Source organism: Ambystoma mexicanum, chromosome 12, assembly GCF_040938575.1.
Source record: "Ambystoma mexicanum isolate Mex_15411 chromosome 12, UKY_AmexF1_1, whole genome shotgun sequence".
NCBI lineage: Eukaryota > Metazoa > Chordata > Amphibia > Caudata > Ambystomatidae > Ambystoma > Ambystoma mexicanum.
Genome location: NC_090936.1, coordinates 478,890,219 through 478,906,971, shown reverse-complemented (window position 1 = coordinate 478,906,971; position 16,753 = coordinate 478,890,219). Strand labels below are relative to the sequence as shown.

General features: G+C 44.6%; 1 protein-coding gene across 6 annotated transcripts in view; it reads right to left on the bottom strand.

The window, feature by feature from the left end:
* Positions 1–16,753, bottom strand: part of DGKI (diacylglycerol kinase iota) — a 1,316,934-nt gene that overhangs the window by 440,322 nt on the left and 859,859 nt on the right. For all 6 annotated transcript variants that reach the window (XM_069628758.1, XM_069628759.1, XM_069628760.1 and 3 more), the window contains exons 16-20: positions 9,827–9,882; positions 9,033–9,095; positions 7,451–7,524; positions 2,830–2,941; positions 2,017–2,216 (exon numbers count right to left, since the gene is read on the bottom strand). In XM_069628758.1, coding sequence (XP_069484859.1) covers positions 2,017–2,216; positions 2,830–2,941; positions 7,451–7,524; positions 9,033–9,095; positions 9,827–9,882 — 505 coding nt within the window. The remainder of the gene's footprint in view (positions 1–2,016; positions 2,217–2,829; positions 2,942–7,450; positions 7,525–9,032; positions 9,096–9,826; positions 9,883–16,753) is intronic.

Genomic DNA, 16,753 nt, shown 5'->3' with positions numbered 1-16,753 from the left:
AGCATGCCATTATCTCAGGCAGATAGCTCAGCAGCAACGTGATCGCCTTGGAAGCAAGACGACACGGAGCATCACAGGTTCGATCCCTGGGTCCACGCTTAGAAACCTCCGGGTATTAAGCACGTTATAAATAACCTAACCTATCATATCATATCATATTATTAGTTTGCCCTACCTGCAGAACAATTTTCTATATCAAGGTTTTTACAAACAGAACATGGTTTTCATCCTCAAGGCCAGGTAAGATCTTTTTCTCCAGTGCAAGGAACCTAGTGCCCTGAGCATGATCCCTTCATGTTTCTTCCATCTGAACCTTATATTGTAGATTTATGCTAATTGAGTAGAATGAGGGCTCTTCATAGAAGCAAGAAGCGATGATAGAAATTGTCAGGAACTTGATACCAGAATATCTTCTAAAAAATACACAGCGACCTGAATGTATCCCTGATTCATTGCTTGTCAAGCTTTGCTCCTTCACTCTTGCTCCCCCCACTAGAATGCATTAATTGGGCTGCTCCAGTGTTGGCATTTGCTTCCAGCCATATCTATAAAGATCTAGAAGATATAGGATTGCATTTCAGAATTCTCTTCCCATCCAGGCCCTTTTCGCTATTGTGGCATCCAAAATATGTTCTTAATCTAAAGACTACATTTCCCAGAATGCTGTGCACAACGTTTCATCGCCAGACTTCTAGATCAATTATATGCAGATGAAGCAAGACATCTATGCTGGCAGGTGCTAGCATCGATCACACCAAAAGTAGGTGACCATACGTCAGCATTAAAAGTTTCAGTTTGCTAAAGTCACACATTGGTCATTGATGCACTGTGCCTGTTCTGGATGACCCTCATATTCAGAGGTCTTAGTTCCTGGTTTTTTATTCTTCTGAGTTTCCTGAATTTTGAATTTCCTGTGCTCTGGAGTGTTTTCTTGTGTCTTGGGCTATGATGGTTAGCATCCTCTGCTTCCTGAGCCAATTGCATCCCTGTTCCTGAACTGCACACTGTTGTCGTGTAATATAGTACAAGAGCACACCCTTACATAGCCCCTTTAAGTTCCTGAGATATATCTTGCATTGGAATGGCAACCTACTCAACTAAGCTTCATTAGATACAGTCATTAAGGGCCTCATTGCCCGCATGTTGAAATGGTAAACACAAGATTTGAATAGCTTCTATTTTCAAAATACCACCTAGTTACAGGTTGGGATTGCATGGGATATTCTCAGCATCTGGAGCATCGAAAGTGCAGCCTGGGTTAAATGTGTGGTGTTTACCCCTTGCAATATATTCTATGTACCGCAAGCTGCAAAAATCTCATGGGATCCCAGCCTGTAATTAGGTAGCAGATTTAAAGTTCCACTTGCTTTTACCATTAGCAACATACCTGTAATGAGTCCCTAAGTATTGCTCACTCATTGCAAAATGTGACAGACACTTCAATCCTCCTCTAATAAATTCCCAAGAAAAACATAATATATGTCCTACCCACTCAGTCATGTGTTGTTTATGTACTACTCCCCACTCATCCAGCACCTATAGATGCAAATCTCTATGGTCCGGCAGTGGCATAGAACAGCCAGGATGGTCCCGGCAGGATAGCACAGCGGCAACGAAGCAACACAGGTTCGATCCCCGGGTCCGCGCTTAGAAACATCTGGGTGTTTAAGCGCGTTATAAATACGCAACTAAGAGAAAAACAATTACGCAACTACAAAACAAACAATTCCTGTAACAGCGCCTCAATGCCTGTGGGCTGTGTGAGCGCTTTAAAAATGTAAAAAAAAATGTTAAAATAAAAAAAAAAAAAACAACAACAACTCTGTTAAGTAGCATCCAATGTGTTACTTTAATTAGGAATGACTCACTCATTCATTTGTGGCATTGACAGCCCGTACCCACACTGTGCTCCCATGGACTGTGTTTTCACTCTCTCTCACTAAGTCGAAAGTGGCAAATATAAAACCCAATGCTCTCGTTGATCCCCTATGATTAATGTAATGCCACCCAACTTACTCGTTCAACATTGGCATGGACGTTCTCCTCTTGCTTTTCTGCACCATGTTGGCCTGGTTCCGCAGGGAGATCTGGATAAGAGATGGGTTGAGACGACAAGGCTCCCCATCCACCTGCATTGGAATGGCCTTGTATGTGAGCAACGTCACCTCTCGACACTGATGCAGCCTCTCTCCGTGGCCTCCGACCTGAAGTGCAGCCTACAAAATCATGCAAAACATATAGAGCTGAGGATTCAGGGTAAAAGCACTGTCTTTCATCACTTCTCAATTATTTCCAATACAACAAGAACATTTTGGGGAATAGACTTTAAAACATATTCATCATCTCTGCAGAGCTTCGATCCCCGAAAATGAGAGAGAGAGTCCAAATAATGAACTCATGCAGTATACTGTGGACTAATACTAAATGCGCCGGGCTGCCCATTGTTCTTGACCCATGGAACATTAGAACAGCAGAGAGGGATTGCCACTACACTGAAGGCTGCATCCTCATAATTATGTACAACAAATTCTCAGTGTCATACAGTCCTTTAATAGAGAGTTGGAGTGATATGGAGGCACCACTGTACTCCCCGACCTGTCTGTCTCTCTGTAGAAGGGACAAAAAAATGGAAGCCTCCTCCCTTCACATCCATGATCTATAGCCCTGGTGGTTTAATGTTGAGAACATAGAGGGTAGATTTTTGCATGATTCTCATGACCTGAAGCCTGTACACAGAACACGGAAAGATCATCTGCACAAGAGGAGGTTGTTTAATCAAATCCAGTACCCAATCCCTTTTCCAGATTCCTGTTCTGCACCGATGCTCACCAAGGATGCCATTGTGAAGCCGATCACCTCAATATAGCCATCGTCATGCCGCTGTGGTTCAAAGTCACGGTGATCCCCCGGATTTCCCCACGGCATTGTGCCAGCACAATACCTGCAGTCAAGAAATTAACCAATTACAGAATAGCAATAAGTACATTTGCAAAAATCAGATAAATTACAAGAGTTGTTGTTAACCACCCAAAGAATACATCCTTCAACATTGTAGTCTTATTCAAGAAAAGAAAAATGGCTACTTCCAGAATATGCTTGATTTATTTTTCTTTCAAAAGCAAGTGTTTGTATACAACATTCACAAACAATGCTATACCTGCAAAAGTAATGACAATGCTTGATTTAAAAAGGAGAACGAGTGCATACAAGATCATAAACTGATGTAGGCTAGGGAGTAAAGTAGACAGAAAGCACCAGCACCTTGGGGGTTTGCAGGTGGCGTTCAACTTGCTTTGTAGTTGGGGTAATATTATAGTGTATGATGAGCATTGCCAAGGCACCGAGTCAAGAATCCTGTTCTCTGCTACCATTGAGGATAAGGCTTGGCAAATGAATGGCAGATAAGGAGAAGCGACCACATGAGCCTGATGTATGGCAACCTCAGTGCAAGAGAGTGCATGCATGGCCGATCTTCTACACGGTGCAGCTGCAACATTTCAGGTGCCACATGAGAAGAATTCTGGATTTTTTTAGAAGCATTTCAGGAGACATTACAGGAATATTTTAGGATAATTTTCAAAGTTCTTTAGTAGTCATTAGTGAACACCAAGGTGGAATTGAAGGCACACTTCAAGGGAGAATTTGATAGGTAGTTCCACAAGGCATTTTGTCTGCATTTGGTTGTGCAATGTGGAACATAAATCTTCTGTTGAGCATTCTCCTTTGTAACGAGCAAAAGTTACAGAGGAGAATGGGAATATAAAGTGGGATGATCGATTTCAATGGGAAGTAAAGTGTGATGATCGATTTCAATGTGGAATTGAATAGTGTTGGACTATGGAATGTTAGTCGTGCATTGTCGGATTGCTTGTAGAGGAAGATTTGGCTGTGTACATAGGAATCTCTTACTTCACCAAGGTGGATGGGAAGGAGCAGAACACAGGCTTCTTCAGGTGAATTGTGAAGCTATGGGAGGTTGGTAGGCTGTCACTTCATGGGAAAATAATATCAGAGATGGAGGCCAAGAAAAAGGGTATCTATAATAATTGGATATGTCACATAGAAGATGATGTCCTTCATGAATGCTGAAGGTGTAAAACATTAAATTCAAACAGAAGCCAGGAAGCAGAAGGAATGATGTAGCTATCCAACTAATGGTTTTGCTCTGAGGATACTCATAATCTCCTTCATGGACTGCAGTCCGATATGTTAAACCAGTGTCAAAAATAACTTTGAAAAACTAAGAAAGTTGATGGAAACCTTTACTTTTACCTTTACTTCAGACATCTATGAAGGAAAGGTAACATTTTGCAAATAACAATTGTAATTATATTTTCCCATGGTGTAAAGCAATACTAAAACACACATCTTCAACAATGATTCATTGAAAGCAAAGTCTGATGTAGAACTTTAAAACCTGATTACTGTTTCTATTTAGGTTCTTTTCACTTGAGTTGGTCTTAATACTATCATTAGAATAAAAATTAAATTATTCATGTTTTGATCAATTAAAATGGAAAACAACTATAAATTGATCTCTCATGCTGTCAAATATTGTTTTTGAAGATGAATATGCTTTTGTCTGATTACAAAGATTTATGAATGAAAATAGGATGGCTTCCTATGAACTGAAAGACATGGAAGAAAAGGTATGCAATGCAATGGGCCTCATTACGACTCAGGCGGTAAGGGGTTAACGGCAGCATAAACAGCGCCGACCCTTACCGCCTGAGTACGAGGTCCCTTAGCGCCATGGAGGTTTTAACACCTGCAGGTGTTAAAATCCATGGCGCTAAGGGACCATGGAGTTAATTACGCCACCGTAATTTACGGTGGCGTAATTAACGCCTTCCCCACTCCCATTATGCCCTATGGGGCAAAAATGGGAATGGGGAAGGGTAAATGGGGATTGGGGACTTACCGCCCCCGCCAACCTCGGAATGGGGCGGTAAGTCTGCCAACCACCATGGCGTAAACGTAGTTTACGCCATGGTGGTAAAGTCACGGCCCAGGCGGTAACTTACCGCCTGGGTCGTAATGAGGCCCAATGTCATTACCGCTACATGGCCATGCAGGGCAGATCACAGAGAAATCCTAAATAATTTTACTTTCATAAGAGGAGAAACAGAATGTAGTTGATTGCAGAATTGCAACCTCATTGTTATAGGGATGTTCCAGAGATTGGAAAGTTAAAGAAAGGAGTGGATAGATTCAGAAGTGAGGAAAGGAAATACCATCACTTGTTAGTGCAAGACGATAGACAAATGAAAGAGCCTAACATAAGGAAAGGAGGAATATCCAGATCTAGAGAGAACACGAATTAGAGCAATCTCTATGTTATAGGATATATTGTGAAGAGCACATTTCTCAACATGGCTTCATGGCACTATCAGCACTGACCACCACAACTGTCATCAAGCAACAACCACAAAAAGTTGAGCAAACTGGATATCGAGTGGGTATCTTTCAAGCGGCCTGCCTCATGTGATGTGATTGTGTATAGAGTGAAGTCTGATAGGCAACTTGTTCCGAAAGCATTTGGATGAAGAGAGAAAGAGACAACCTCCCATTCTCTTCTGATTGAATTGGATCAGCATCAGATACTGGTTTTCTCAGAATCAGATTTGAAGGTTATTATAGATCTTGACATCTGCCTATGGGTTGGTGCTTCCATCCCTGCAGCCAAGACATTTTCTTCTCACAATTTGCTTTTCTTAGGACAGAAATATTTAATAGAGACATATTTCTGAGGGCAATTCTCCTGTTTTTGAGCCTTTGTGGATGCATCATGTTTGCTGTAATCTCTCGCCTGAGATCACTTGGTTTATTCTAGAAGCTTGGATTAGCTCTCCGGTGAGCAAGCCACATGTTCTCAGTTATCTTCCAAACCATGAATATATTTATTGTGGAAAAATGTTCATGACAATCCAGTCGCTGATTGTCATTATCTATCATAGCATTTATTTGGTTCATTCGAAATAAGGTGTTGACCGTAGTTATAGGTGCTCCAGTCATAAGCATAATAAGGATATTATAGAAACCATCAGGCACCGATACACAAATATTCGAGATAAAGGCAACGGCCTCATTACGAGTTTGGAGGTAGCCATGGTGCTATTAGCACCATGGCTGCCTCCGAAATAGTGTCTGAGTCCGGATTCTGTGAATGAGGAATTACCGGGTCATTCCAACCTTGGAGGACCCGGTAATTCCTCATTCACAAAACCAATCCCCATTCCCATTTGAGCACCCATAGGGCTCAATGGGAATGGGGATGGAGCTAATCAGGGGCCCGTTAATAACGGTCCCGTTATTAGCTCCTTGGTCCCCTTGCGGGACCCACAAAGGACGTCTGGTCTGACCAGACGTTCTGTGCGGGTCCCACAAGGGAACCTCGTAATAGGGCGGAATGGGTTTACTGGCACCGGCACCATTACCGGTGCTGGTAAACCCATTCCGCCAGCCTCGTAATGAGGCCCTAACATATCCTCACAAATACACAATAGCACAACAAACTCTGCCCATGCTACACCAGTATTAGTATAGACGGGAACATCATACCCATTGCCAAAGATGTAAAAACCTTAGGTTTTTACTTGCTAACTCCAATCGATCCAAACAAGTGAACATGCCTGCCTCAGCCACTGCCTACACAGGAAAGGTGATCAGGGCATGTAGACCCCTGTTGTCAACCAACAGCTGCCTTACACTAGCCAGAGCTCTCATACAGTCCAAACTGGTCTATTGCAATGTTCTCTACCTAGGCGCTAATAAGGCCATACTCAACAAACTGCAGATATTGCAGAACAATTAACTTAGAGCTGCCCTAAACATACCTAGAAGAGAGCACATCTCAGCAACCAGAAAACTCTGCAAATGGCTCTCCATATAAGAAAAGATCAACTTAAAGACCCTTTGCCTTACTTACAAAGCGCTAAACCACTCAGCCCCTCCATATCTCACTGACAAATTCACATGGAGACCACCCACCCGTACCACAAGATCTACCAACACTGCCTGTCTAGTAGTACCCAGATACAGCCTAAAACAAGCAGGTGGTTCTAGCTTCCCGGTCATGGCCTCCCAATTTTGGAACACACTCCCACCGGACATCAAATCCATCCAAGTATTTGCAAAATTCAGGAGTAGTGTCATGACCTGGCTACTTAATAAGAATGAACCCAATTCTCCCTCTTATTTTTGAATCCCTGTCTACTCTGTGAATGCATCCTCCGTCCATGCATGCTTGTAACCACTCTGTGTTCATGACTGAATTAATGCCTGTATGATAGATTATCTTAATTCTTGCTCTGTACTATGTGTCATATGTACTATGTGTCTGAACTGTAACATGTAACCGTCTTCTTACTCACTAGCGCCCAGATACCCCAGGGTCAGGTGCGCTATACAAGTAAAATAAACAAACAAACATACCGCAAGTCTTTCTTACCTTGGGATATTTAAAAATACTATACACTGGAACTTCATCTCTTGGATTTTGGGGGTGAGATCCGTGCCATCACACTGCAACACAAACAGGTTATGAAACGTGAGGAGCATACACCAGGCCTTGAAGAGATATTCTGACATCTATGAGCGGGCCACTGAAGTGGCATGAGCAATACTAAAATCACTGGACGGCTGTCTAGGGTAACCATAAACACTGCGGCTTGGAGCTCTCTGGCTGCTGCTTACTATGCATGACTTTTGCCCACCTTCCAGAGACCACTACCAGCCTTGGGTGGATTGATGGCCTTTTGGCAACTGGAGCCCAAAGGACCACAATCCCAAATGTTGAATAATTTTACCTAGAGGTATACAGGGACTAGGCGATTGATGCACAGAAAAGTCTGCCCACTCCTCACCCACTTCAGAATCAGGATGTAAATGCGTGCCTTAATGGCAAAAGTGTCCTGCTTTTTTAGTATGTATATCTACGCTCATTGAGGAATTGAAATGATTAAAGTAGGACCAGTTGCAAACCACCTGAGAAAGGAAGGAGAATTCTGGATTGTGTTTTCCTTACTTTGTTGAACCCCACACCATGATGCTGCCATGTGTTGGCTTCAGGCGGGTAAACTAAGTTTGCAAGCCTGAAAATCAGCCTGCAGACATGTAAGTGCAGCGGTATTCCTGTATCAACTTGCTTCCCCTGTGTCTACCTGCTATCGGGCACAACTGCACTGGCTGCTCTGTGCCAGGCTGCGATATCTTCAGCACTTACATGTATTGTATGAGGTGATGCCACCTGGAGTTACCATACACAAGTACAGGTGGGCACACTGCTCATGTGATGTCGCATAAGTGGAGAATTATAAGAGTTAGGAAGATCAGGTGGTAACCTCACCACCTTAGCAACCTGAAAATGAGCATGTGGAAGAGATTGGATGATCACGTGTTTTCATAAATGCTAACCCAAAGCTGACCTCTCAACACAGCCGAGGAGGCCACATGCTGCTATAGCTAGCATAGCAGTCATGCTGCCGCTGAATACCATCACCCTTACAAAGGAATCACTAGACATGTGTTGTACGCATTTCCACAACCGTCTTCATCTACCAATATCATGAACATTTATAGTCCAGGGCAACCACACTGTTCAACCTTTTACAATGCATACAGAAACCGAACGTTTAAATCACAGATTGCACCATAATATTTTAGTTGTATGTTTCTACCTTACTAATTAATTTTTGTTAGATCTTACAAATTGTTATACTCTGCAATATGCTTGCTTTTCAATTCTGTGTGTATCGAAGGTATGTATTCAATATGCCCTATATATGAGAAAAAAACATCACAGTGTCTTTTCAGCAAGCCACCCATATGTGTAGAATGTTACCTTGTGGTCTGCTCATCACACCAAATCAGGGGAAAAGAGGTGGGCACAGAAGTGTGGCATGTCTTTGGGATCATGGTTACATACTTGGATCAACCTATTCCTCCATTCCCACCGTCTACCAAAATCTAAGCGATTCTTGCAGTCTCATTAAGGAAAGATCCCATTCTTTTTCCATATAACCTGATCTTACCACAACTTTGACGTGCTTGGATAGGTCTCTGGAGCTTCTTTGCAGGAAGTCAGAGAAGGCAGCCTATACAGTCACAAGGAGAGAAAACAGAGGGGTACAGAAAGAGTGGATGTGAGGTCTTGGGTCAAACTCACCATGTTGCAATGTGTCAGGCAGCGTGAACTATCCCTACAGCAGCACTTCACATTTAGGCGATGTAGTGGGATTTGTCATTGGATGTGCCTCCCTAAGAGCCGGGCAGTTCTATTCTTGCTTCTTATTTGTTTTCTTGTGCCTCTCAAAGCAAGTTGCATAATGAAAAAAATACATTTTGCTGCATTCACAGGAACCCCACTCACTGTCCTAGGCTACTGTTCACATTGAATATTTAAGCTAACTCAATGCCTGCAGGGCAAATGTGGAACTAAGAAACAGCATGATTTGGTAATGAGTAGGGCCAGAGCTAAGGTGGTAAAAGACATCCACCATTCAATTTCATTCATCTAATGAATCCATAATGGATTATTTCAATTATACATCAATCAATCAAAGATCTTTTCTCATCATGTCACTCAGCTACCCATTTTCTAGTTGATCACCTAAGTATGCATTTGTAAATGTGGCCTCAGTAACATCACAGCAGAACCCCCCTCGCTCCACTTTTGCCCTCATTCCCCTATCAGCTATACTCAACTCTGAGCAAATGGAGACGACTCACTCATGTACCTCCTCATGCCTTCAGAGTCCCCATACACCTACCCCTTCCCTAAGACATCTCCCTCTCCCTCCTCAAATCACTGCAAACACTGACTCACCCCTGCATAGAACATCTTATTCCGAAACCGGCTGTTGAATTTCTCTGGGTTGGCTTCTGCAAACAGAAAAAAGAAGAGCATAATGAGCTGGCGGCCCACCAGAGGTCATTGGTAACAAGACCCCTCTATCTAGTTCTTAGGAATGAATGACTTAATGCACACAAACTGGCGGAGGAGTCAATGGTCTGCTGAGGGTGGGGGTCAAACTGAGTGTGCAGCCAAATACACATCTCTGGAAGACTTGAAGGATGTGTTGGGCTCAGGTTGCACTTTGGTTTTGGACAGTCCATTGCATACCACAAAGCATCACTGTTGACATCAGGGAACCAGTGCCTTGCTCATAGGTGAATGCCTATGATTCGTTTCTAGAAGAGGAACCAAGCACTAAGACCCCCAGATTCCTACTTACCTGTGGGGGACTCCCCTGCAACCTCCACTCACAATATAGTGAGCAAGGGTGCAGGGGACACCCCCGCAGCCTCTGCCACCGAATGGGGCATTTGATCGAACTTTTCAGCCATTCGGAATTTTCGAACAGCCGAAATTCGGCCAAATCTCCCATCTAGACTTTTATTCTCGGTCTTATTGGACGTTTCCATGCTAGGATACAAAGAAAGGAATATTTGAAGACAGCATCTCCCCAAAAGACCCTTTTTTGCAGCAATGCATCAATTTATTCCACCTTATCTATATATTATTTAACAGATGCACTTAAACTCTTGTTGGCACTAAAAAGAAATCCTGCACCATGATGAATCTTTAAAGGCCTTTCAGAGGAAATGTGCACGTCACGGCAGGCAAGGCAATCCAAGGGGGTAACCAAGATGCCAACAGGCGGTGTTACCAGATAGCTTATATAAGCAACCAATTCCACTGTCAAGTCTACATAGCTTTGCCTGTTTCATGGGGAAGGAAGAACAGCAGTTAAATGGGGCGAGAGGAATAGATTAAGAAAGAGAAAGAGTGCAAGAGAGTGAGACAGTCCAAGACAGAAACACTATTATTTATAAATCATTTGGAAAGTGGGTCTCCAAAAACATTAGTGACATGTGATCTTATCAATAATTCCAATAACTCGCCTAAATGTCATTTAGCAAATGTAACTGTTACAAAAAGACCGATTTACCAGGAAGGCAGGCTTTCTATAATATTGTCTGTGCACACAAGATGACCTTAAAATTATTAAGGGCAATTATGTTTCAAAACAGAGGGGAATTTAAGGGTGGGGGGACCATGCCTATAGGACTCAAAACAAACCAAAATAAATGTGTTGGCTTATGTATAGGCATTGGTATCTGCTATTGCCATCATATGCCCAGGAAATGCCATAATTTGTAAGCTAGTGGCATATATGCGCTGGTACTCATATACAAGGTTGATCTATACTATGGGCCTCATCACGAGTTGGGCGGTAATGCCGGCGGTATTACCGCCGGCGGTATTAGCCCTACCGTCAAAACCCCCGGCGCTATTAGCGCCGGATCACAGGTTTGCCGGTAATGGAATTCCCCACTGAGCCCATTCGGGAATGCCCCATTCCCCATTGGGCTCAATGGGGAATTTTTGCACTCTTACTGCCAGTGGATTCCCGCCGGCGATAATAGCGCGAATTTTCGGCGGATTTCCCCCAGTTCAGAGCTGGGGAGAAATCCGCTGAAGCCCTGATTTGGCGGACCCTTAAATCCGGCGGTAATAGCGCGACCGCCGAATTTAAGGGTTACCGCCAAACTCGTGAAGAGGCCCTATGTCAGGTAATGCCATCAAAGGCCCAGTATTCACACCATTTCAAGGTTTAGTATCAAAATGACATGGACTCACATTGTTACCAAGTATTTTCATGAAAAGCCAAGTTTGCACCATTACCGTCCAACTCACAAGTACAGAAATCATTGCCATTTGTATGAGCAGGTAACATAGCAGTGACAGATTCATTTATGCTTAGTTTGGCAAGCAGTGCCAGGATCAGCTTTGCCAACTTTATATAGTAGAGCCAGATCAGATTATGCCCAGTTATGACATTAATGCAATGTTAGATTTGTGGGCACTTAGCACAATGACCTTACTCCCAGTTGCAACAGGAGTACCAGATTCCATTATACCCAGTCTGACGATTTCCCCAGCCTTGCCATGAATGCCTGCGTGGGGGTGACATAGGCGGCCAGTCCTCACCACCCGCTATGTGATGTGGGGCCTGATGTAGATGTGAGGAGAATCCCTGGTGCCCCCATAGCTTAGGGTTGGGTCAGCAGGAAATCATCACAGTATTTCTACTACTTAAGTAGCCAGTAGAAGACCCTTTTCAAGTACGCACACAGAGATCCACACGGCGGTTAAGGCCGCACCCAAGGTCTCCCACCCTTATATAAAGATCATCTGTGTGCAGAAGAAGGTTACATAAGGCAGACCGTTGCCGCTGTTGCCTGGTGGAGGCCTGAAACAGTTTACACACATAGGGCCTCATTATGACCCTGGCGCTAATGGGTTAACGGCGCCGTAAAAGGCTGCGGCGCCGTTAACCCATTAGCGCCTAATTACGAGGTCCCTTTGTGGGACCCGACCTTAACGGCTGGTCTAGACCAGCCGTTAAAGTAGGGGCCCGCAAAGGGACTCTCGAGGTAAGTACGGTACCGCAATTTGCGGTACCATACTTACCGCCTTCCCCATTCCCATTATGCCCTATGGGGCAAAAATGGGAATGGGGAAGGGCCATGGTGGCATGGGGAATTACCGCCCCGCCAACCTTGGAATAGGGTGGTAATTCCCCATTCCGCCATGGCGGACTCCGGCATCGACCATGGTGCTAATAGCACCATGGTTTTCTGCCGGAGTCCAAATGAGGGCCATAGAATTCTTTCTGCTGTTACGGTAAGCAGAGTGGGGTGTGCCCAAGGGACCAAAGAACTGGTGACCGTTAATAAAAACGCATAGGCAGAGGAGGAGCTGCAGAAGGAGGCACGGATGCAGAAAGAGCTGTAGGTCTACGGGGAGGTTAGTAGGCAGAACAATATCAGGGGGTGTTACAGAGAAAGTTGGAAGGGGCAGAGGGCCTCATTACGACCCTGGCGGAAAGTTACCGCCAGGGCCGTGACTTTACCGCCATGGTGCTAACTACGTTAACGCCATGGCGGTAAGGGGATTTACCGCCCCATTCCGACCTTGGCGGGGCGGTAAATCCCCAATCCCCATTTACCCTTCCCCATTCCCATTTTTGCCCCATAGGGCATAATGGGAGTGGGGAAGGCGTTAATTACGCCACCGTAAATTACGGTGGAGTAATTAACACCAAGTTCCCTTACCGCCATGGTTTTTTACACCCGCTAAAAGCAGGTGTAAAAACCGCCATGGCGGAAAGGGAACTCGTGATTGGCGGTAAGGGGTCGGCGCAGCTAACGATGGCGCTAACCCCTTACCGCCAGGGTCGTAATGAGGCCCAGAGAGTGGAAGGAGTAGAAGGAGGTACATGAGTGGAATGAGCTGGATGAAGTAAGAGAAGGAAGGGCAGAGAAGCTGAATATCAAGTAAGAAAAGGGGAGAGAAGAGAAGAGTTTGGAGGAGGTGAAAGGCAAAGAGGAATGGGAAAAACCAATAAGAAGGGAAGAGTACAGAGAAAACGGGAGCGAGGAAGAAGGGGGAGGTTCCCTGCAGATATAGGGATTTTAATAGTAAGGATGAAAGGCAATGTCCACTTAACAGTGTTGGCAGCTGAAGGCAGTGGGAGGAGGAACAAGCATGCGTTGGAAAGTTGAGGTTAGTTGACAGATGTTAAGATGGATTTCTAAACTCTGACCTGGTGGGCAGAGGTTTAGGAGGCCACCCTAGTTTAGTGAAACAGGGGAACCGTCTGGACATGCCAGACCAATCTAGGTAGCTTGGAAGGCAGTCAAGACTAAGTCTCAGGAGGTGTGAGGGTTATCGGAAGCCCAAAATGAGCACACACAGTAATGAACCACAAATTACTCTTAGACACGTGCATATGAAAAATGCATTTACATTTATTGTCGGCCAGACCAATTAACACAAGTAAACTTCAGTTGTATAAAAACAGTTACCACACAAAATACTCTCCTATATAACATATATACAATACGTTTCCTAATGTGACACATGAGTAAAACAGCCACAACCTGTAAAGAGAAAGGTGTTTTAACACACTAGGAGCATTAAACTATTCTTTGGAGTCATTCTCTAACTTTCGAGTCCAGCCCTAAGAAGAGGGGAGCCTTGTGCTCAACAGTACAGCTGTGCGTAAAGATGGATGATCGTGCAGGCAGAACAAAAAGCGGGTCGTCTTGGGAGAGTTATAGCAAGTCTGGAAGGGGCTTGAGGCGATGAAGAATTGGTTCCCACTATTCAAGTAGGGTCTGCACTTGGCAACAGAGCATTTTTCTAAAGGTGAAAATAGCTAGGGAGCTCAGGCTAACCCAGCCAAAAGCGAATACCTTTTTAGGGATATTCATGTGTTAAAGAGATCGGTTGTGCCAGGGGGCCACTGGTAAGTGATGCAAGTACTCACCGACTCTCGGCACAGTCCAGACCAAACTTTGCCAGTTTTGTCGAGATTGCTGGTAGGTTCGAGTCCTGCAGTTTCACAGCGCTCTGTCTCTCAGCGGCTGCAGGATAGAACGATAGTCTGTAATGGGACAGTTGTCTTTTCTCAGCTTCTGAAGAAGATACCAAGCAAATTCCAGTGCAGTAGGCTTCATGGCACAGGAGAGCAGATCAGCAAGACATCTACAGTGATTGTCACAACCAGGTAGTGACGTAGAAATCCCAGATTGGTGCAGCATTACTCACTCTCCTAATTTGGGACCTAGTGGATCTAGGCCTATGAGATTTGGTGAGGGAGGGCATGGGTCCACAAGCAAGCAATGTCCCAGGTCTCAGGTTTCAACTCAAGACAGTAGCGGTTCTGCAGGATACCCTGAATTAGAGCTGGACAGTTCACTGGATGACCCAGGAACACTTCCAAAGGTGCCCGTTCGGCAGGTAAGCAGGGAGTGCTGAGAGTAGTTGTTCCCACTACTCCAAAGGGGTAAAGCACCCTGGCAGGCATTCTTGATCGATGATGAAAACAGGGGTCCATTGGGACAGCAAAGGGTAAAGGGTGCTAAACCTTCCAAAGCATCTCTGTTGGTTCCACAAGTCCATTTCTTCATTGCAGGATACTTGGTCCCTTCTCTAGTTAGGGGAGAACTCAGGTGATCGGCCTGGAACGGATGCAGAGCCCCTTTTCTTATCCAAGATTAGCTTTGCGCCAAAATCGAGGACTTCCAATCGAAGATCTGCTCTCATGCAGGCATCCCAGTTGAGGACCAATCACGGCCTATGGTGGTCTCAGCCATGCAGGCACTCCAAACATCCTGGCACCAGTAGTATGGATTGGGACCAGACAGTCCCAACCCACTTCCTGGGCACACACACGTGACAGGCAGAAGCCTGTGAAAGAGATCGGTTTTCGAAGGAGGCTGCATGCCCAAATAAGGAAAACCTAGGTTACTCGACCTCTTTGAAGGCAAGGGACCAAATGACCATGGGACAGAACAAAAGACTTTGTCGCTCTGCCACCTTTGGACCTAGCCACAGTCTTGAACCAAAAGTGGGAAACACAATGTAATTCTGTAAAAAGAAGTCAAATACTTATAAAAAAGTAACTGCTGCCAACAGTTCATCCCAGGCACACTTGAACAATCACCAAAAAGTCCTTTGAGGGTGTCTAGGACCATAAAACGAAAAGGACCCCAGCACACAGTACTGGAAGGTACATTGTACACTGCTAAAATGTTACCATGAAATGGCAACATAGTCAAAGACTAAGGAAAACATTGTTTTTCAGTACTGACGGTTTGAAGAACGTGTCAGTTTCCCCATAACAAGTGAGCAAAAGCCCAGGGGAGCACAGCTGAAGGCTGTGCTCCACTGGCAAAAAGTCAGGATAGGATAGCAAAAAAAAAGCAAAAAGTTTGTGGGGTCCACAAATGGAGGGAAAATTACACAATGATAATATCTTTCCAAACAACAGACAGAGATCCCATGTCGGGTGGCTTGATAGCAGCAGGATCAGGGCTCTAAGACGGGGAGGTAAGCTGAAACACAACCATGAACGTAAAGACACACCTGGCCCACCTTACCATTGGGAAATGTTGTGCACCATACTAGTACAGATACAGGAGCTTCAATGAGGACTCATTCAATGCCTGGCCAGTGCCGGCCTGCTATGGCCTCACCAGGAAAGGTCCACCAGCAACCAGACATCACCTGGTGGGGCAACTCTACATCTAAAGATTGCGAGTGACACCAGGGAGAGGCCTGCACTGACATTTTAGATATATCCTTTGATACAAGTGGACTTCCTTTCCATTGTGTTAGCAGATCTGACCACCCTTAAGTTACTCAGCTGTGTACACAACTCCAACTAAACCTGTGTGGACAGAACCTAGATGCAGCATCCTCTGCAGTGTCAACATGGCTCCTTGAAACCAATGAGTGCAGCAAGTATTCATTCCAATATTAACAGTTTGTGTGTGTGTGTGTGTGTTTCTATCCAGTGGTAGAGGTAATGGCAGTGTGTATATGTGCCTATGGCTGCAGTGCTTGAGTGGTGTGTGTGTATACAGTGTACATCTAGGATTAGAGTGTGCGAGCGTGTGAGTGCGTGTGTGTGTAAGCAGTGTGTGTATTAAGAAAGTAGCAGGTCGGACAGTGTGTTTGTGCAATGCAAGAAGCACTATAGGTTCTTTTATATACGATTTTCTCATCAGGATTCAATCCCTTTATTGCAACCAAAGGGCCATAGTTCTGACAAATGGTTAAATTGCACTATATTTTAATATGTTAAAGGGAACAGGGCAGGCCTGTCTCTTGACTGTATCACCTACCTGTCTCCTGTCTCTCTCTCAGGCTCCAGCTTTCAATCGATTTAGCTTTCTA